The 23,053-nt window shown below is 38.4% G+C and overlaps 1 protein-coding gene across 2 annotated transcripts in view; it reads left to right on the top strand.

The window, feature by feature from the left end:
* The window catches only part of slc39a11 (solute carrier family 39, member 11), a 112,089-nt gene that overhangs the window by 58,681 nt on the left and 30,355 nt on the right, over positions 1-23,053 (top strand). Inside the window, exon 5 of one of the 2 annotated variants that reach the window (XM_086140421.1) lies at positions 9,441-9,552. In XM_086140421.1, the coding sequence (XP_085996547.1) occupies positions 9,441-9,552 (112 nt within the window). Of the gene's footprint in view, positions 1-9,440; positions 9,574-23,053 lie in introns of both variants that reach the window. The other variant, XM_086140420.1, reaches the window with a different exon arrangement.

Raw genomic sequence — 23,053 nt, 5'->3', positions numbered from 1 at the left:
TGGGCTTGGGATGGATGTGCACAATCCTTATAAATGTGTGAGGATGATAAGGCTAATTCATGACCCCCCCTGACAGTTGGAGATGGGTTGGGGTGTTTTATTGTTTCCATGTCAACTATAATTTTAGATCATATATGTTTACTGATCGTGTTCTGTATGTACTCCATTAAACTTGTCCTGACTGCTTCAGTTTTATTTTACTGTATTCATTTGGCTCAGGAGAGAGGCAGGTATAAGATGAGAATTTTAAACAGATTTTTTAACTTTTTAAAGTATTAATTTAGATCATTATTCAAACAGCGGCTATGCTCTTGTTAGTGACCGCAGCTCGCAATGATTTTGAAACTGTGCGATTGCATTTTGATGTATAAAAAACCTTTGATTTTGCATTTTGAGCTGGGGGTCTGATGGTGTTTGCTGGGTCTGATCCCTGTTTCGCTGTTTTATCAAGAGAGAGACACTGACTCATTCAAGCGTTTAGCTTCAGGAGAGTCATTTATCTTCCTTGCCCATGTGCTGATGATAGTTTAATCTGTCCCAGAAAGGCTCATTTCTCAATTTTCAGCTATCCAGAACAATTTTTGCTATTGGGGTGATTATTTCATGGGTAAGGATAAATGGGGCGGGCACATATCTGACTGTGAAAATATAGGATTTGCTGCAGATTCCTGAAAACGCTTTGTCTTAGCACTCACCCTAAAATGCGTCAGTACAATCATGGCATGTACCCCCGCTGTATATTTGCATATCATTATAATAAATGCCCCAAAGTTTAATGGATTATTTTACTCACGCTGTGTCATTGTCAGCCTCCCTTGATCATTTCAAAATGTCAGGTTGGCACGGGCCATTAAAAGGTTACCGTTGCTGACTAAAATGTCTGTTGATGAATTGAGGAGGGCAAGATGACTGTTAGTTTATAGCGGGATACAAAGCACAACTCAACATGCAAATGAAACCATTAAAAAGGCAAATGGAAAAAGGGGTTTTTATTTGAAAGCTCAGCAGCAAAGTGGTGGTGATTATGGTGGTGAGGGCTTCTCTAATAGCAGTCCTGGTGACCTCTCTCTCAGCTGAAAGGTGAGAATTTGAATTAGAATTGTTTTTTTTTTTCTTGAATTATCTGTAAAAACTGGTCTGAAAAGGGCAGTGACACGCCGCCCCATTGTTGCTCAAAGTGATTGTGAGGAACGCTTGCTTGAAAACGATTAGAGAAGTCTCCCGAGGTGCCATTGTCAAATCTCCTCGGTAATAACATTGCTTCAGTCAGGTCTCCAAATGCCTCAAAGTGACATTTTTTGTTCATTTGGAGCTTTGAAAGTTAATATGAGTGAAATGACAATAAAAAGGCCATTTTGTCTTGAGTGGATATAGTTTGGCTTTGGAAGTCCATGTTCTTCTCTCCTCTTCTCTGCTCTCCTCCAGTCTGGTTAACTGCCTAGTCTCTGTTGGCTGTAGAGGTATTGGTCACTTTGGTCTTGTCAATTGTGCCCCGTTCGCTGTTTTTAGCTGGCAAGGCCAGCGGGAGAACTCTGTGCTTGTAACGCTCAGTCCAGACAAAAACTATGGTCTACTTTGTTGTTTTACGTTTTTATTCAAGCAGATAGATGAAAAAAAAAAAATCCCGTTATGTAAACACTGTATCCCAGCACCTCCATCCGACTGAACTCAAAACTTTGCTCCTTGGTTTCCTGTACCTGTGGCCTGAGAGTAGGAGTGTGAACAGTCCACATTGAGGGTGTGCATGGTCCTTGGCGAGAGAAGCAGCTCTTCTATGGACTTTGCGGTGGTCAATGCCCTGCAGAGAAGGGAGGGGAGTTCTGGTGATCTTCTCTGTAGTCTTTAGCACTCACTGCAGGCGTCTGCCGTCCAGAGCAGTGGTGCTCTGGTGCCACCTCCATCCTGCAGGCTGTTTCGTCTCCACCCATGATGCATCCTATCATAAACTGAGGTCTGCCAGTCATGAAGCCAGGAGCCAATCCCGGAGATTGGGGTGCAGGCCAAGGTCAGACATTTTGTGCATGAGTATGTTGGGTATGATGTTGTTGAATCTGGAGCTGTGGTCCACAAAGAGCATCCTGATGTAGGAGTCTTTTCAAGATATGAGAGGGAGTAGTGGAGGGTGGTGGCTGTGGCGTCTGAGGTGGACCTGTTTGGCCAGTATGGTGCCTAGGGTTTCTAGAATGTTGTTCTGAATGTGGGCCAGCACCGCTCTCTCAAAACACTTCATAATGATCGGAGTGAGTACTACTGACCAGTCGTCATTCAGGCAGGTGGGTGGGCTCGTCTTGGGGAAGCGGAAGATGGTTGTGTTCTTGAAGTAGGAGAGGACGGTGCTTTGGTGAGAACGTACCACCTCATTGGCGTGAGCTCTGAGGGCCCATTCCAGAATGTTCTTTCTTCAGTCCGTACTAAGCAGCTTTGTACTCCGTCCAGACCTAAGTGCATGAGAGTGAGCATGCAACGTGGCGTTCCTGATTGTTCAGCCAAAGCTACTGGTTTGGAAACTTCCTGACTCATATGGTGGGCATGATGTTGTCAACACAAGTGCTGATGGACCCAGTCACATACTCAGCATACTCCTGTGCATTGACAGTCTTCCAGTGTGGCTGCGGTCTTGAACCATGGGTTCAAGACCGCAGCCTTGGTTGTTGCAAAAATAGTCCTGCATGATCCCCTCTGAGTCCGGGATTCGGAGTTTGATTTCTCTGGTTACGTCATTTGTTTGTTTCAGTCTCTGTCTTTACGTGCCTTAGAAACATGAAGTCTGACTGTCCAAAGTGGGAGTGGATATGATCCTGTATACGCCATAGACATTGCTGTACACTTGGTAAGCTTACAACACCTGGTATTCCCAAGTGGTATTCAATCTAAATAATAACCTGGCCTGAGCCTGCTTAGCATGAGACTGTGCTCATTCATGCTGGTGTGGCCGTAAGCAGACATCATGGTCCATGTAGATTTCTATCTAACCTCATCGGTCAGCTTGTCCATCACCACCGCAAACAAGAAGGGGCTTAGAGCTGATCCCTGATGAAGTCCCACCTCCACCTTGAACATCTCTGTTACACCTACAGCACACCGTACCACCGTCTCACAGCTAGCATACATGTCCTGCACCAGTCTAACATACTTCTTCGCCACTCCATACTTCCTCAAACAATACCAGAGTTCCTCAATCGGCATCCTGTTATACGCTTTTTCTAGGTCTAGAAAAGTGCAATGCCACTCCCTCTGACCTTCTCTGTGCTTTTCTATTAGCATTCTCAAAGCAAATGCTGAATCTGTATTACTTTTTCGAGGCATGAAGCCATACTGCTGCTCACAAATGCTGACTTCTGCTCTCAGACTAGTTCCCACTACTCGTTCTCATAACTTCATTGAATGGCTCATCAACTTTATCCCTCTATAGTTGCCGCAATTCTGCACATCCCCCTTATTCTTAAAAATGGGCACCATCACTCGTCTCCATTCCTCAGGCATATTCTCACTCTCCAAGAGCCTGTTGAATAATCGAGTCAGAAACTGTACCGCTGCCTCCCCTAGACATTTCCACACCTCCACAGGTATATCATCAGGACCAACTGCCTTTCTAATCTTCATCCTCTTCAATGCCTTCCTTACTTTACCTTTATTAATCTCTTCTACTTTGTGGTCTACAATAGTCACCCCATCTATCCTTCCCTCTGTTTCATTTTCCTCATTCATAGATAATCTAGACTCTCTGTTAATTAATCTCTGTAAATTCCCAACCTCTGTCCACAGTATACAGGTGGCAGCCGATTGCAGGGCAATTCCTGAGCTTTTGTTTCGGCACACCTGGATCAAACTTCGCTGTCTGGTATGCCAGATAGCTGGAACCAGAGTTTTTAGGCTTCTTTGTTGAATAACAAGCAATTTTTCAAAAAGCAGTTTATCATCATGACAGCAATGATGCCAGTTGCCCTTTTCCTGTTGACCTGCCTGAGCTGAGGCACCAAAATGTGATAAACTTGAGGGATTTGTGCTGAACCCTCTCTGAGCCCATCACAGAGAATACCTGTGTCATAATAACAGATACTCCTCACCTTTTTAACTGATAGAGTCTATTTATGTTGGTGGTTTTCAATTAAGGGTGCATCCGTAGTAGCGAAGGGTATCATAACCAAGATTTGGAATTTCAGTGATTAGCACATCTAGCTTCAGAGTGGAAACACATTACGGTTTATATTAAGGAGAGATTTTGTATTTGCTCCTACAGATTTTAGTTTTGTGAAGTAAAAAATTGTCTACCCCTATAAATATCATAGGGCCCAAACTCATCTCAGATCATCCAGATATCTGATAGATATCTAACATCTTATCATCTAATACCCACGTCAGACCGCAGTCAAGCTCGTATAGCATTGTTATCTGCGAATGCAGGACTCAGTAGGTTTATTGTACTGTGATTGAAATCTCTCTGGCAGAAAATAATCACTTTCCCTTGAAAGTTCCATGGTTGTAGTGTGAGCGCTGCAATTTTTGCTCCAGTTGAGCAAATAGACTGAGCCTGAGTTTGAAGCGGCGATAAGAGAAGGTGTGTAGACTAGCACACAATTCATCCAGGGAGTAGAAACTGTGCATGCTGTTGCCACTTTGACTTTTTTTTGTCCTCTTTTTCAACTCTTGACTATCTTAGCAAACTGTGACAAGTCCCTGGAGATGTATCTGCTGCAGAAGCTTTCAGAAAGAATAAATTGCATAAACATCAGATAAGTGGAGTACTTTCATATTGAGTTCTACTTTGGCAGCACGGGGCTTTTCTAGACTCGAGGAGATTAATCAAGCCCACTTTGTGAAAAAACATTTTTCGATGTTTGTGTGTGTGTGTGTGTGTGTGTGCGTGTGTGTGTGTGCGTGTATGCGTGTGTGCATATGTGCCATCACTCTGCAACTTTTAAAAAAATTCTCACAAGAATGTATTATTGTAATTCCAACTGAAATGCGTGTTTATCTCACAAGAGGCAAAATACTTCCATCACATGTAATGTAAATTCACTTTTTACTTTTCTTTGTGGACTCATTGCCTATTGAAATTAGTTTTGAGTCACTAAAGTTCTGCTATCTCCAGCATAAAGCTGTGACATTATATTTTGATAAGATATCCCTGGGTTGTAAATGAACAAAGGTTAGCAGGATTGTTTTTTTTTTTTCTTGATGATCAAGATTAAGTTTGAATGAACCAGATTGAAACAAATATGTTATTTAAATCTAATGAGAGGTCTCCCCGTGAGTAATTTCAGGGTGTTGGGCCACCTGTGGTTGCCGATATCGAAAACTAGGCCACAGAAAATGAAACAGATTTTTTTTTTTACACTCTAATAAAGGCGATCTCATCATTAAATCTGTTTGTCCAGTCCTTCTGGACATTGGTCTTTTAACAAGACTACTGAGTCACAAGATGTGTCAGAATGTCACTGAAAGCCAGGACCAGTATGTCAAACACTAAATGTGATATAATGTTGGCTTGTTAGTTGCTTGAAGCGTTACAAGTACTGCAGCATTTTTTAAATTTTTATTATTATCTATGAAGCTGTTGAATATTAGAGAATCATCTCAATAAATAGATAAAAAAATAAAAAAAAATACTGAAACATGACTTTTGGCAGATAGATTATTTCACAAAATAGCTGATAATCATTATTTGACAACCAGTAAACTCTATTTTGATTGTCATTTAAATTCAAAAATTCATGACAAATAATTGTAATTTTGTATTTCATGTTTTACATTCCCTGATACTTTGAGTATTTGTCATCTGCTAAGAAGGAGAAAGTAAGGATTTTCCTGCTGATCTCAACAAAGCAGGAAATATACATTCTTAATCAACAATGATGAAATCTATGGCTGATATGAGATTATTTGGTTTCAAATATTCCAGTGTCCAAAATTATCACCCTCAGGTAATTAGGTTCAAGCTTATTAATGCTGCTTTGAGACCACTACTTCTTTCAAACATATGATTTTTCTACATTTTGATCTATATGACCAGTAGGACGTCTTTGTTGATTCTCATCAAGGGCCAGTTTTGATTCAACCCTCCAAACATAATGGCCACTCATTTGCACCTATAGGGTCTTTTTAAATTGGTGATGAAATGGGTCATATCTGCAGGTAGAGGACAAGCCGAGTGTGAAGAGAGAGAGAGAGAGGTGACCTTCAGTGATCACCAGACCCGAACAGCTGCTGGAATAGTTTTACCAGTGAGCTCTGAGCTTCTGATGAGATTATACCACGGGTCATTACCAAAGGCCATGTCTTAAAAATGTCCCCTTGGGATGTGTGTTTTTGTGAGTATGCATGTACTCTGGGAAAAACTAAGACAAAATAATAAGTACATTTTTTGTCTGACTTGTTGACAATTATCTAAAATCCATGTTATATGTAAAACTAATTTGTAATTTGGATCCAGTGTTTTTACATCAGGAAAAGAGGGCACAGTTTTTACTGTGGGTCTTTTTTTCCTCGGCAGCATGAAAAAGTTCAAAAATCTGGTACCATAGTAGACTGTCTGAGTAACAACCATTGACTAACAGAAAAGTATATATAATCATAATAATAATGTCTCAGAAAAAAATTCTAAAAGCAGCAAAGATGATAAGACAGGCTGAATTTATGTTTCAAATTTAGTATTTCGATCAAACTATTTTCTATCCTTTTGCTGCTGTCAATCCATAATGGACTTTTTTCTGAAATATGAGGTTCAACCATGTGTTTCTGAGTCTGCGGCAGTCGGGAACTTGAGGAGAGGAGGAATATTCAAGCCAGCTATGCGTTTGTATTTTTTCTGGCCCTACCTTTATTCAGTTGTCTATGAGTATTTTGTCTCTATTTTCATCAAATTGAAAAAAATGACATTCAACTGAACAGCATTTTATTCATTGGCTACAACATGTATTTGTTACAGACAATTATCCCCACATTAAATTACTTTATTAAACTATTGGCGTTGTTTATATATATTAGTGACAGTGTATTTCACATATCAACAGGGTTTTCTACAGCAACATGTAAGCTTCTAGCAAAATATTCCACTATATTCCAATATTTATATGGAGTAAACTAACTGTTCCTGAATTTTATTTGCTTTCACGTTTATCTCAGTAATCTTTCAGGAATGACTGTCTTTCTCTATTTATTTTCAGAATCAAATAAAAGGCATTCATTGTGTTTAGAGCTCTGGTTATTCATCCCAACACTAGAATAATGCACTCTGATGTGATCAGTCCATGCTACTTTGTCCTATCACACACAACAAACAACTTAATTAAGGCAACAAATTACTGCCAATTCTTAATGAATCCATACATCTTTCTAATCCATGATATTGATATTGCACAGCTGGTCTTGACACAATTAACGAGGCGATTTAACTCTGACGTATTACTGTTTAATTTTCATTCCTGTTGTTTTGTGTCTTGGTAGGGAATAATTCTGCTGAGGAAATTGATTAGTTGAAAACGTTAGTTTGGCAATTTGGTGTGAGACATATTAGGTTTTGAAGTTCATTTGATGCGACAAACTGTTTTCAGCACCTCGGACAGCGACAAGCACATCAAATATTGGATGTGATTTCGCTCCCTGGGTGCTGATCGGTGCAAGGAGGTCTGCTCAGAATAACTCCTGGCAAGCGTTTCTCTCGTCTCCCTGACGCCCCCCCCCCCCCCCCCCCCCCCATCATCTTTGAAAATTTGAAATAACATGAACGTTCTATAGTCCTCAAAGTCCCACCGTTGTTGCACTAAAAGAGAAAAAATGGCCAATTGCAGGAACCCAAGCTAAGTATTTCTTGTCTGAGATTGTAAGGTAGCTAAATGGAAAAACATAGAGAAAAACATTTATGTGACAATTCACAGAACCACAGGTGCTTTTCTGAATTGCGTGGTGTTGTGTGTTGTGAGTGGTTGGGACATCGCTTCCCAACAGAACATACAGATGTTTTTTCTTTAGCAATCGCTCATTTGTAAGGGCTGTTTAGGGACTATTTTTAGAAGATTTTCATTATATGGGTAGACAGATTTGTCTAGAGACAAGTATTAGTTCAATATGGTTAAATCTAAATTCTGCTCAAATTGCTACAGCCAGGAACAGATAGTTCATGTTATCATTCATAATTTATGATAATAGGTTCAGTGTTAAGATGTTGATACTGTCGATGATCGTTTTTTTGATAGTATCTCCTTTCACCGCCTTGCAGTTTCAATGCACTTTACACTGAGTCTCACACTCATCCATTCACACACAGATGATGGCAGAGCTTTCATGCAAAGCGATAACCAGGCCATCTGGTATAACTTGGGGTTCCCTGCTTTTCCCGACGACACTATGGCATGTTGACAGGAGTCATTCCTGATCCTGTACATGTACCATCACTTCCCCATGCTGATCAGGATTGTGTAGTTTATATTATCTTTCTTCTATTTTGGAAAGATGTCAACACAGAAATACAGCCTAATAGTGAAGTGTTTCCTTTTATAAATAGGGAATGACACTTCAGTCTTGTGTAGTCTGTTCTGTCTGATATGAAAGCAAGCCCTGTTCACTGTAAAGTCTGTCTAAAGTCTGTGACAACTCGGAAACAGCACACCCTCCATACTTGAGCATCTCAAACATAGACATGCAGCCAAATGGGATTAGCTCGTGTTTCTTCAAAAGTTAAAAGATGGCGTCAGCCTCAAAACACTTTCTAAAAAGCTTTTCTTCCCCATAAGTGTAATAAAGAGGAGGACATGGCCACACTCAAAAGCAATTATAACTGTGGTGGCTTTTCACTTCGCCGAAAATGGCTCCCACATGTGCTGACATTGCCAGAACCACGGTGCCCACATGTGTTTACTCTGCCAAATTTTAGATGCCCACTTCTTTTCACATTGCATAAGTTACAGTGGGTGTCCGTATAAGATTTTTAGGCTGGTTCATAGAGAGTGACAAAACTGCCCACGTGTCTTAAGTCCCAGTCAAACATAAATGCCGGTAGAAATGAAACCAAACATACAAGTGTGGTCACCTGAGCTGGGGTGTTACAGAGAAAATTGGAGATTTATCAGTGAGTCGTAGGAGTCCATTCATATGAAAACCACTGGCAGATGCAAGAAATAACTTTAATCATTCTGAGACAATGGCTTCTACCAGTTGGTAGGGCAGATGTTGAAGATGGGAATATGGTCAAGAGGAAGGACGAGTCTTTCGACAAGGATCACATTACGATGTTTTGTGAAGTAGGAGAATCTCCACAACTGCCCTTCTTGTGGTGCTCTCTGGATACACGCGGATCAATTCGTACCATTGATAGCAACATCTTAGGCGGCTAACACTAACTTGGCTTGAGGGACGGGCCATTGCCCTGTGTGCTCTACTTGTGTGATGAACACCTACATGAATATATTTTTTATGTACTTTGTTTTTCATTTTATCCGTAGGGTGTAGGTGCTGATCCCCACATTGCCTTGGCCCTTTCTCCCGAATCCAAACAGAAAGCGGAGGAACCCCTGGTCCAGATGTTGGACTCGGACGACATGTCAATCAGGATAGGTAGAACCGGAGCTCTCTCAGGCAAGCCTCCCTTCATATACCCACATCACTGTTTCTCATGTGTGCTGGATTTATGAAACAACCATGAGAATATATCTTACGGTTGCAGACTTCTGCAGATTGAAGAGAAAAACTGCAAAAAATATGTAGATGGTTTGCATTGGCTGCCACTGTGAATAATGATGTGGGGTTTTGATGGTGTATTTTCACCAATATTTCAGCTCTGCTATTCTTTTTGTCTCTGCCATTTCTCTTCCTTGTGCTTCTGTAATAATCTTATTTTTCCTGAATCTGAAGGGTGCTATTCTGAATATCACTCGAGTCATTGTGATTAATGGGGTTGATGTTTCCTATCTTTCTTCTCACGATCATCGCACACAGTACATATGATGCATCACATAAAATGGGTCGCCTTGTGTCAGCCATACAACTTTTGGGCTTTTATTCAACTACGTATTTTATCTTTGATTTAATTCTGTCTTTAAAATGATAAAGAAAGGTGATGGACATATGTAATTTTATTTGGTAAAGACAGTATAGTGTTCCTTGTGTGTCTACAAATGTTTCCTCATTAGGATCAGGGCTTAAATGGAGCTCTCAAGGAAACGTTTTTAAATTTTTAAAATCCTATGAGCATTAGTCAACCATTAAGACCATGCAGTCTTCATGCAGACTACAAAAAATATGTATCCATAGTTCATTGGCCAGATGCGCCTATGAGGATATCACTTATCCAAGAATGAAATTAGATCCTAATTTTCTTCATTGCGGACTATTTGACAGCCATTGACAGCCCCATCTGATTCCCCATTACACATTAAGGATGGGAAAACTGCTTGAAAAATTTACTCATTATCTATTGTACTCAGTGTGGAAAGTGTTTGCGAGACAGATAGACTAAGAGAAGAGCGGGTGATCGGGGCAGAGTGAAATATGCTGAATAGGACTTTAAATGGAGCAGTGAAGGTGCTATCATAATGTCAAAAAAGCATCATATGAGGCTCCCCTCTGCATCTGTATGGTGGATGCAGCATCTGTGATCCTGCCTTGTTGACACCTGCCCATCACATGGAGCGGAGAAGCTTAGACTGATCCACTGAGGAACAGCCTCCAGCAGCTTAACGGATAGTATACTGTTGGTAACTGTCAGCAAATTGCCTTGCCTTGTCTTTGGTCAGCTTATTTACACAGAAACCTTACATTTAAACCAGGTCTATTAGAGGGAAAAGTCATTAAATAAGGAATTCACCAAAACACATCCGTATGTAGTTACATAATATTTCATTGGCGTTACACGTAATTTATCATCGGGCATTGTGGTTGCAATTTATCACCATGCATGTAGATGGACGGACTTAAATCCAAGACCACAGGTGACTTTTATTGAATTCACTAAAATGAAACCTGTGAGAACGGATCAGCAGTATTTGTTGTCCTGCGTTTTGCTGATAGCCAGGCGAGGGATGCAAGAATAGACCATCTGTGGGACCTCCCGCTACTTGATAGTCAACTACCCGTGCTGTCCGGCTAATTGTTTTTGCATCCGGCATGAGACGTATGGGAAGTAAGCTCTAATGATTTGTTGGGAGTGACTTAATTATTTAACACAGCATGTAAATTGTCTAAGGAAGCGAATATCACCCACCATTTTGCAAGAGTTTTCATAATGTAAGGTGCCTGAATAGCTTATAATTAGCTGCAAGGGAGTGTTAATCTCATCATGTCATACATATATTTGAAAAAAAAAACTTCAAATGTAAACACTCGTTTAATATATTCTCCATTTATTATGGGTCTAAAAGTGAATCACATTAGTTCTGTACCATATAGGTCGAGTCAGAGACTGAATATATAAACTTGAACAATAAAGTATACATCTCTTCCGTTTGTTGTTCCTCTCCATGTGATATCTTAATATCTTTTAATGCCTCATAAATCACACTCACATCTATTTTGGGGGTATTTTTACTAACTCCAAAAAAAGTACTATAAGTATTAAAAAGTACTAAAAAAAATGCTAACTCAAACAACTTATCAGGTTTCACTTGTGGCTGTATGATAATTAATACACCATTTCCTAAAATTAAGTATTACTACTTAGATATGACTGTCATTCCTGATCACACCCCGAATTTGTGATTTTTAAGTCTTTCAAATTGCTTAAAGTGACATTATGTATTTATACACCCATCTAAAGTTAAGTTTAGGAGAAGATTTTTTTTTCGAGCTGTGACAAATTTATGTTAACAGTTTTAGTCACAGACATATGAACTCTAAAATATAGATGTACTTCAGCTGCAATGGAGACATGGAATATTCAGTTTGGGTGGGCTTGAAATTCTCTCTTGAGATCACCCCTGTGCAAATGTTCTACAAAGCCAAAAACATTTTGCTCTGTTGAGATACTCTCAGTGTAACACCAGTTTATCACTACGACATGACATGCCAGCGTGGTCTCATCAGTAGCTCATGCATAGTCATGTCCTCCCTACAGGGACATCAGCACTGAAAGCTCCTGAAAACTAACGCTTGCGTTACCAATCAAAGTTAGATGAACCAAAATAGAGGAGTTTTAAAACAGCCATTCTAAAACATACAATTTAGAGAGATTAAGGTTCATGTGGTCTTCAAAACACAAAGTTGGCATGAAAACCTAATCTGCAAAAATGGTGCAAACAAGGACATTTCGACGAGTAACAGCATCACAAGATGTTCTATTGGTGTGCAAAAAAAAATTATGATATTTATTTATGATTTTGTTGTAGTAGAGATGGGGTTTGGGCGACAGACAAAGAGAGAATATTCTGTAGATTTTTGCCCACTGATGGACTTGGCTTTCTTTTTAAGGACTTTTCAAAGTTAAGAACTGATGGGTTGGACAAGATAGCTGCAGAAGGATATTTATAGCATAAAAAAGATGTTTAACTTTTACTCAATGTTCAGATTCTGCAATCAAGGCTTTTTCATTAATCATTAATGGTATAATTAAAAATGACTGTCACTGTCAACTTGCTCCTTTAGACTCAATAATAGACACAGTGCTAAAATTATAGATTGGATTGGATAAAACTATGGATTAAATAGGAGTGGCATTGCCCTTGTTATTGTTCGCCAACTGATCACTGTGAGACACTCATTGTTAATAACAGATACAGAAATATAAATGACCATTTTAAGCAGAGCTGACAACTCAACTGTCAGGGAACGGAATGATGTGTGTGTTCCCTTCGAGTTTAGGGTAAAGTTTCTGGGTGTATGACATGTGCCGACTGGGCACAAAACTCAAACTAATTTGCCTGTCAACATCAATTGAAGATGGCTGAGGCTGTGTTGTTTGAAATGGGGTTGCTACTAAACAAACTTAACATCTGCAAATCTATCCATACACGAAAGATTACATTTTAGCATATTTTAATGGTGAGACTTCACTGTTTTTTTATTAGCCCCTACCTTGGAGTTCAACCAGTGTTTGACTTTAACGACTTTAACTCTTCATTAACATTTTTTTTTGTCAATGGACATGTTTTGTCAATTGTTTCTCCAATATAGGATTTTGTTGAAATGAAAATCTTTTAACACTAGTCAAGTTAAAGTGAATTGAAAGCAATGCTAAATAAGTTATTTAGTTGTAGTATTATTGAAATTTTTCATAATAAGTGCTTTGTATATGTTTGATATATTGCTAAAAAGTAAAATAGAATGCACTGTTACTTCATTTTATCTCCAAATACCAGGAACCACTTGCATTAAAATTCTGGTTCTCATTTCAGTGCACTTCAATAACAGTGTCATTAAATCTGTAACAAGTCCGGAGGTCTTGCCAAAATACTGCTTTAACTTGCAGTACATCTTTTCAAAAACTACAAGCACTCCGATGCAAACCCTAAACCCTGTTCTTGACCTCAGACGGCAGTTGCTGGTCCTCCTCTAGTTTTCAAAAGAATTTTATTGATATCAATTAATAAAGCGTTCATTAACATGTTCTTACCTCAGTTCCGACACAATGACTTCTGTTCTTGCTGTAACAATTGAAGTGACTGAAGACTCACTGCTCAAAATCTCTCCATAATCTCCTCCTTTTAGCAAGTAATGGCAGCTTGATGGAGAAACAGAGCACCAAGTTCGCATCTTAGTAAAATTCACATTGAAAGAATCCAGACATGCATATCAGGTTTGGTCCACATCAAAATATGTCATGAAAAAAATCTTTTGTATTAGAAAATACATTGCGCTCTGATGGAGTGACCAATACTACCGTTTGACACAGTAATGTTGACGTGTTACAATATGCATTACATCAACTGCAGGTTAAATTATAACTACAGTGGTGCAGTTGGGCAATGTTCTCTAAGAGAGTTTGAGAATGGTTACGCCATTCTGAGGCATGTCACAAGGGATTCACTGCCATGACTACACTTGAGTTCACGCTAAGCGGAACCCTGCACAGGCAACAAGTGCCAAGTCATTCTTTCCCACTTAAATAACAGATTAAAAACAGAACATGCATTTCAGTCATTGCTTATCTACATCATTGTCAGTGTCTCAGTCGTCCTGCCTTGTGCAACATCATGCTCAGTGGGAAAACTGATTATCGCCTCAGGGCTAATGTTGTCATCAAAGGTTTACATCTGAAGGCTAAATTTCACAACTTGTTATAGTGAAGAAAAGATATGGAGAAAATAAAAAACAGTCATGCTGCTTTCTACTGTTACTGCTACTCATAACTCATTTAATTAAAAAAGGTTGACTGAGGACTCATCGAGGTGAATTTACCTAGGTGTACTTATTGATATCTTAAAGGTGAGCATAATGGAGCGTATTTACTGTACTAATGTTTAGTTTAATCTCCCTTTGAGTTCCCAAATACAATTTGGGTGACTCCTCCAAAGACACAAGATATTTTATCATATTTAAGTAAGTGATTTTGGTGCACGTTATTGATATTCTGTTGAAGGTAGGTGAGATAAACTGGTGTGCAGTATAACTTATTTTGCTGTAGCCCATTTTGAAAATAAAACCATGAAATATAAACATTTATCTAAAAAAAAAAATCTGTATGAAATTTTCCTCTATGCTATTCCATGATAACAGAATAACACAGTAAGTTTGCATTAGACACAGAATTCAGCATTCTATTTCAGTCTAAACCACCTTTACATGAAACCTTTTTTTTTTGGTGTAAAGTTACAATACGAAATGTTCTGAGGCTGTGGAGCTCGAGACCTGTTTCCAATGGGTCGCTATCCTGAAAACAGGTTGTGTACTACTTTCGTAGCTGTGACGTCACAGCCAGTGCTCAGATGGATATCCGTCAGATTAAGACTGACTTTATGAAATGTCATCCTCCCCATGAGACACACGCACAAGCAGCATCTGCAGTCATTAGCATCACATACCACCAGGAAAACAAGCACACTTCCTCTCTTGCTCTTAAGGATCTTAATATACTGGTGACATTGTTCTGATATTTCACTCCTTTTTTAATTTTCTTTCTTGATAATTGGTGGTTTGTCTGCCTTTTTCTTGTTTTCTCCTACCTCAGTACAAATCAATACCTTAAAACAGATTCTTGATTTAAGTGGCTTGTCTTTGTTCTGGTGATCACTATTGAAGCAGCCATTGCAAAAAAAGATAAAGAAGCTCTTTTGTTCTTAAGATGTGTGGTATATGAAGTTGGATGGTACACATTGCCTTCTTTTTTTCTCATTAACAGTATCGATATAAATGTTAACCACTTAAAGCAGCAAAGCCATTGCTTTTTCCCTCACAGCATTCAACACCAAAACTGTGAATTGATTTTCTGTCATTAGAAAAAAGAAATATCCCTCAGATGCCCATTGCTTCCTAAACTATAGACTGTGCAGTCGTTGAAGTGTGAAACTTCATTGCTTTTCTGTTCACGCTCGTGTCGCAGCAGGTCAAACAGAGCATTTACTTCTAAGTCTTTACATGATAACATGCTGACACTCACTTAGGGACCCATGTGTTCAGTTTGTATCCCATGCAGTGTCAACATTCACGTGACTGTAAAAGAACAAACTGGTGGATTGATCACAGGGTTTCTCCTTTAATTGTTGTACCCGATAGCAAGTATTTATTGACCAAGGACCCCTAAAAGACTGATGGCAAGTGCTTGGGTTGATTATTCAGCCTTAAACCAAATTAGCTCATGTTACTTCTGCGTCAAAAAATACCTCTAGTAGTTGCAGGTCGAAGGAAATCTAAAAATTACGTGCCTTTTGATTTAAGGTTCCTCCCATAGCCCACCAAAACTGCATAGCTATGCCAGAGATGCATAACATTCATGGATAAAAAGGACAGATACTTGCACTGACAGCTGCCTAGCATTTCCAGTTTATAAGCAGTCACTGATTGAAAAGGAAAAAAAATAAACAAAAAGGTAAAATCATGTCATTTTTTTTTCTCGTGAATCAAATGACTTCAGGTCATTGTTAACCTTTCAAGTGCTGTCACAGCATGTAAACATCTGTAAACAGAGATTTATGTGGTTGCATTTCAAAATAACAAGAGTGGTAATTGAACAGGAGATGGAAACGTCGTCGGCCTCCAACAGCCCTTCAACTTTGGCCCCGTAGTCTTTTTTGGATTGATATTGGTGAATTGTTGTTATTGCTCTTGTTGTTCTTTTTATTATTGTTGTTGTTGCTGCTGCAATCTCATACTTCATCTAATATCTAAAAAAAAGATTATGATCTGATCTTATCTGCTCAGTGATGAGTTATACCCAAAATCAATGTATTATTAGATACATTGATAATCAGACTCAAACATGTGGTGGGATAATTGATGCTTATTTCGCTGAATGAACAATTTGAGTACATCATTCCATGTATTGTTACAGTTTCATGAACGGAACTGGAGGATTGTGAAGCGCACAACTCGTTCTTTTTGTTACATTTTTTTCTTACTCTGAAAAACTCTGCCCTACCTTTTATTAGCCAGACTCCCTGCTGTCAGCTGAAAGGATTTCATGGTGTTTCTGCCGAAAATCTGTAGACGCGAGACATTTCTCTTAACTCCGCAAGTCAGCAAGAGCATTAAAAAAAATCCATATATTCACACATTTTTCATATTCAAACACACAACTCCGATGGCTCTCTCTCATAGCTAATGCATGTTGTCTTCAATAATTAAGGCCAATGGGATCATTTCTGAATTTCTCAGTACATACAAAGCAGGAAATTCCATGCATGTGAAACTTTCTGTGGTACAGCTAACTTGGATTCATGTATCTTTAATTTTCTTTTTTCCCTTTTTTAACAGCTTTAAGGCAAAGGCTGCCTGACCTATCTTTTATAATGAGGAAGAGATGATGCCATACATTAAGCACAGTTCCATGTATTTTTAGAGGCTGCCTGATGTGAATGGATGAGCAATTTGGTGAGATGATAAATGCAGTATCCTTAAAAGACCAACGAATGATAGTAGGTCATAACATGCAGGGGTTCAGTGTTATACTTCATCAGAAAATCCAAAATGTCCAAGGGGTTTATAGCAAAAAAAAAAAAAAATCACATTAGAAATACCAGCATAGAAGTAGTGCGGATAGTCTATGCGGCATAATCCAAGTAACAATCTGGGTCACAATAACTGCACTTGCTAACTCACTTTAAAACAATCGAGTGCTTTGACTGACCTGAGAGATTATAAATAAGCTGAAGTTTTGTTTTAGGGTCCAACACTTAATTTCTGATGTTTAACCATCAGATGAGCAACAGATGAGTTCTGTTTGACTCTAATTATAGCTGTAAACAAAAGATGTTTTGAAGATTAGTCATGAGTGCTTTGTTTTTACTATCCTTTGGTTCCTCTATCACAAATATTTAAAAAAGTCTTTTTTTGGAAGATTACAATCACCTTCTACTTAGGATGTCAGACAATGGCTTCCTTTCTTTTGTTTGGACAAACACTGGCATTTGTAAACCCCAGGATACTATATTTAAGTTTGCTCAAATGCAAATTCCCACGAAACTATACACTCAAGTAAATACATGAAACACCACACTTGAAGCAAAAAGACACATCACATCTGTTGAACAAACTCTCTCAGCCGTATGAAATAATGCCATCGCTATAATGTTCCTTTGCACCGAAAGTATGAACAGCCCACTGTAGCCTTCTGTACTTACAGTAAATACTTTCAATCCATTCCAACTAATATTGATTTTTTTGCAGCCCTGACTTTCTTTTTTTTCTGTTGTTTTTTCCTCCCATACTCATGTCTTTCTTTCACCTGCCAGCATCATAACTGCGCCTTTCCGTGTCTGAAGAGCTAACATTGAACAGTGCTTCTTTAATGTACAAAATGTTTAGCTGCCTAATCAAGTTCCACACCATCGACTCTCCATAGTAATGAGGTTTTCCCTGAAAGCATTGCTTTATGATGGAAAACAGGCCAAAGCTCTCGGATGAGGAAGCTGTGATACATGACATCTTCCTCTGGCAGGGCATGCTCTCAATAACATCTCATTAGTAATGTGGCTTTCCACCAGCTCTCCATCCTTACAATGTGGGAGTATATGCACATTAAGAAGTTAGGTTTAGCTTCCTTCCATATCTACTACTCAGAAATATCTTCCAGCTTTTGCCAACCAAAATTGCAATGGATGCTTAAATGGACATTCAGATCAAGATGAGAGTTCAAAATGCAAACCAGCCGGTCTGGAAACATGATGATCTTTGCAAAGCAGCCAGATTTGAGTAATCACACAAAAATCCATCCAGTCACCCTTGAAGTCATTGGTTTGTGCCTCCACCCAAACTGGTTCTGTCAGATATCATGGAGTTTAAGGTCAGTGTTTTGAACGATGGCAGCAGCTTCTGTCAAGGTTAGCAAAGACTCCCCTCTAGAATCCTTTCATAGGAGAACTAAAAGTAGATTTTTAATAAATGGAGTGCAAGGAACAAAACAGTATGCTTTTCTTGATGGAAAATATGTTTTTAATCGGATGGTTTGTCCAGTCAACAGTGCCCACCCCTATCCAAACTGCAAATGGTCCCTTCCAGATTGTGCTGCTTTGAACAAAGCATCTTTAAAAAAGCCACCCTGATGAAGATGATGCATTAGCACAGAATGAGCAGTTCTGTGCTGTTTAAAACATAGCTAGTGATGCCATGAATTAAACATTTTTCTTCAGCAAAGATTATGGTTAATCTTATTTTTATTATTATTTCAAACCATTTTCGATGTCAGTTCTGTAGCAAACAACTTCTATTATTAATTGGTACTCATGAGACCATATTACCTTTTCAACTTTTTTTTATATTAATTTAATATTCAAGACTGTTCATTGCAACAAATAACCCGTCCCCGGTGTTTTAATTGTACTCAAACCAATGAATCACGATGCCAAATGACAGCATGATATTTTCTTGCAAGTTCATATTTTCAGTTGGATTAAGGTTTACGAAAGACAAAAAAAAAGAATAAATAAATAAAAGGGCAGAAGAAATATGCTGTTCTAAATTCTTCACTCTGTTGAAATACCTTCTGGCCCCATTCACCCCAGTTCATTGCTCTTAGAGGAGGGACACTAATGACGCTCATCTTCCCTTGAGCCTCAAAGGACAGAGGGAGGGAGGTTTGATGAAGGTGAGGAATGTTTCCTGCAGAGTGACACCAAAGGGGTAAACACTCAAAATGCAGCAATTTGGCTTGGTCTTTCACTCAAGTCTGTCTCTTTTCCTCCATTATTCATGTGGCTATTCTTTCCCCGCCTTTCCTTTTTCTACAAGGAGTTGTTTTTCTCTTCTTCTTTTTCAGGCTGTCAAACAGCTGTTGCACAAAGTTCGAAGTTCTGTACCCTTTTTCACTCTCATACTTGTATTTCTTTCAAACTGATTCAGCCCGGAGATTTTCAGCAGAAACAGACGCTACGGTAGTTAATTAAACGGGTGTACACTGAAAACTCGACACATCGTCTTGCGTCTCGAGCGCAGCAGTTTTCTCTACACTGATGAATCAGCGGATCGTGAAACATGAGAAAGCCTCAGGATTCAGTCTTTTCATCACAGAGGTTAACGGATCTTTTCTTTCTTATGCGTTTTCGTTTTCCTTTCGCTTCATGTTAAACCTGTACATTCCAAGAGATCCTTCAAATTAGAAGATAGAATGGAATAAATCCGGACCTTAAAAAATTACATTTTTGTAACAACCCAATACATTTTCCATACTGACTGTTGAGGCAGCCTTCCTGATGGAGGGGAACAAAAGTTACTTTCAGAAGTCAGTCATCCACTATAATGGCTTTCGAATACATTGATTGGTCGAACAATCATTCAGTGCAGAATCACAGCTTCACTGATTCAGTGATTACTTATTGCAAATTGTGATTATAATTGTCTTTCCCCTCGGTTTTGCATTCTCTGCATCTAATTCAGTGCTATTCTTACTGATTACATCAATTTTGATCGAGTAAGAAGATGTGCAACAGATGGAGAGTGGTTATTTATTTATTTTGAATTTGATTTCTGCCAAAGTTCTGCTGTTGTTAACTTCTAACTATACGTTTTGAGGTTTAGAAGAGAAAAACCTTAAAGAGCTGACATAAGCCGGATATGAAAATGCAAATACAAAAGACATTTAAAAGGTATAACCTTGTCATCGAGAGAAGTGCGAGGTATATTCCTGTTTTTGTGATGTGTTGCTTACAAATGCCCCCAAATTTACTGGCCTCTGTGAAGCGATATTTACAGAGGCCAGTAAATAGATATCACTGTTAAAAAATACATATTAAAATGTAAAACCCATATCTGAAAAAAAATCTGGATTCTGTTGCTCAGGATTAACGTCATAGAATCAACAGTCAGAGTATCAGTGATTTATATCCAGTCGTGGTATGGATTTTAAAATGACTGAGCTTGGTTATATATCCAAAGAAAGGTCAAATGTCTGGAACATGCTTTTCCAACAACACTAATGATGCTCTATATAACACAAAATCTAGGCCTGGAGATTGAAGGATTTTGGCCAAGGACCAATGCTTCACGTGTTCTCCAATCTAGTTGAATAAATATGTACATGTGATTGGAGGTAACTTATGGAGTTTATACTCCCGCTGGGATATCTGAGTATGTGAGCAGATTTTAGACCCGTTTTAGGTAATTGGTCAAAGGTATCATTATAATACATTGTAAAAAGAATGGATGAAATGGGATTGTAGCTGTAGGAACATAAAGGAAGTTTCAAACTGAGGCAGCCATGGGTCAAAGTGCAATTGTCCCATGGGAATTGGGCTATAATGTAGTTTTGTCGTGCAGTGGTACGAGTCCTTAGACTCCTGTCGTCCCATTGGCCCTGTGAGGCAGAAGCTACACAGCACTATGCAGTCGTCCAAAGGCTAACATGCACCCACCAAAGTAGAATTGGAAATGCATGTTTTATGTGTCTTGGGAACTAAGGTTTTATCATCTAATTCTTTCAAATTCATTATTTTATTTCAAAAGATTAAGGCCAATTGACTAACCGAGGCAAATTGGACTTGTTTTTTCTCTCATTTCATTTGCTCTCAAGGGGATTTTAGCACTGGCTGTAGCCTGATTGATCAATCCAAAACCAGTAATTAACTTTTAACAGAAATGACAGTCAGTAAATTGAAATTGCCTAGCAAGTCAAGAACAAAGTGCTATTTTTTTCAGATCAAACTTGTCCTCAATTGTTTTTTTTCATTGGCACTGCTTTACCAAACCCAGTGGAGACTCTGGTTGATGCGGTAATTTTCACTGGCTTTATTTATTAAAACGGTACAGGAGTGCACTTCTCTGTTTTCCTGTAACTGCATGTTTCTTGGTTCAGGGTCTGGGTAACGCAACATCTGTTTGCTTAAGTAATAAGTCTTGTTTCCTTTCAGTGGACAAACAAATGGGATCATCAACACTTTTGGGTTTGTTTTGCTAATTTGTTCTCTCACAAATTGACTACTCTTTTTTTTTTTACCTTTTTTTTTCATTTGTTAAACACTATTTTGTGCTTGTTTTGAGGAAAATGTGATGGGCAACTTTCATGTTCAGGAATGAATAACATTGAAGTTGAATAACATTGATGCTCGTGAATTTCCCCGTAATGGGTTTCAATTGCCCTTAAATAGTTGTTGAAATATTTGACCAACAGACACTGCAAAGGTAAATTATTTTGCACTTTATGCATTGTTTTACATTACATGCTATAGAAAGAGGAAACATTAACAAAAGCCAGCAAGATATCTACAGTATCTCCACCATGGACCAAGACTTAAATGAATCTGTAAAATAAGTTCTCCCTACTTGTGAAATAATAGTAGGACAATTGGATCAAACAGATCATGATCAAGGGATGCCAACTTCTACATCGCTCTACTGCCAAAATCCAAATTAAAATTATGGAAATATACCCAATTTAACATTTAGTTATAAAAATCAAGTCTGTTGTTTATACATTTCATGAATAAATTTGCAATGTCAATTCATAGTGTCAGCCATCCCCTCTTGATCACGATGTAATAGCAAATAATCCTCCAATTTATCCCATATGATGTGAACATGCCGCAACCTTTTTTGTCCTCTATTTTTATACAAATTTTCTCTTTCTTTTTTTTCAAGGCTTTTTGCATTTGTTATTCTCTTTCTTCTCACTTTGATCATACTGTTTTTGTTTTGCTCTGTGATCCATGGAGTACTATGAGCTGCCGTGAGCAGGATAAGAGTTGGGGATAAGAAGGTAAAGAGAAGTGGAGGTAGACTATGTGAAGTACTTTACTTGACCAAAAAAATGAAAAAATTGCGTAGCAAGAAGTGCATATGTTGGGTAGGCAGGCGGTGTCTCATAATGTTTCAAATCCACCCCTTAGAAATCTTTTTAATACATTTTTGGCTATATCAAGCAGAGTCTCACAATATTACAGGTACCATTGATGCTGCTGTAACTGATGGCTGTTCCTCTCTCCGTGACAAATTTTATACGTTAATGTGCTCCAGTGATAATTATCTGTTGAACCCCTAAGTTTGTTTTCACTTGCTAGTAAAATTGTCATAAATGAACTGAAGACACCGCTGCAGTTTAAAGCAATTAATTAAGCAAACACAGATTGCTAGATATTTATCTTTCATTAAATTAAATTGAGCTCCTCATAGATACACATTCTCATTTTATAATAGATACCATAACTTGTGTTCTTGATCTGTTTAAAACATCTAGACAAATAATCTTTTGAAATAACATTATATTTTGTCATCGATCTTTGTGTGATATTTTCAGTGTTTTGTATTTTCAAGATCTTCTTTTTATCATAGGTTTTTGTCATTGTGACCCGCACTCAGGGGCAGTTGCTGGGCAACAGACCATTGGACCCATCAAATTTTAGCTGTTTGCTTTACTTTAACTTTATTCATTTCCTGCTTCCCTCGCTTTCCTTTTGGCATTGTTTTCTTTCACAAACTGTCTCTAAGTGTCTATCACATCTTCAGCCTGTCATTTCTCTTTTCCTGTTGAGTCTTAAATAAGCTG

The sequence above is a fragment of the Fistularia commersonii genome, chromosome 33, assembly GCF_037954325.1.
Source record: "Fistularia commersonii isolate RoL2024-O1a breed Wild chromosome 33, RoL_Fcom_v1.0, whole genome shotgun sequence".
In the NCBI taxonomy this organism is placed as follows: Eukaryota; Metazoa; Chordata; class Actinopteri; order Syngnathiformes; family Fistulariidae; genus Fistularia; species Fistularia commersonii.
This window is presented reverse-complemented; position numbering and strand designations above follow the sequence as displayed.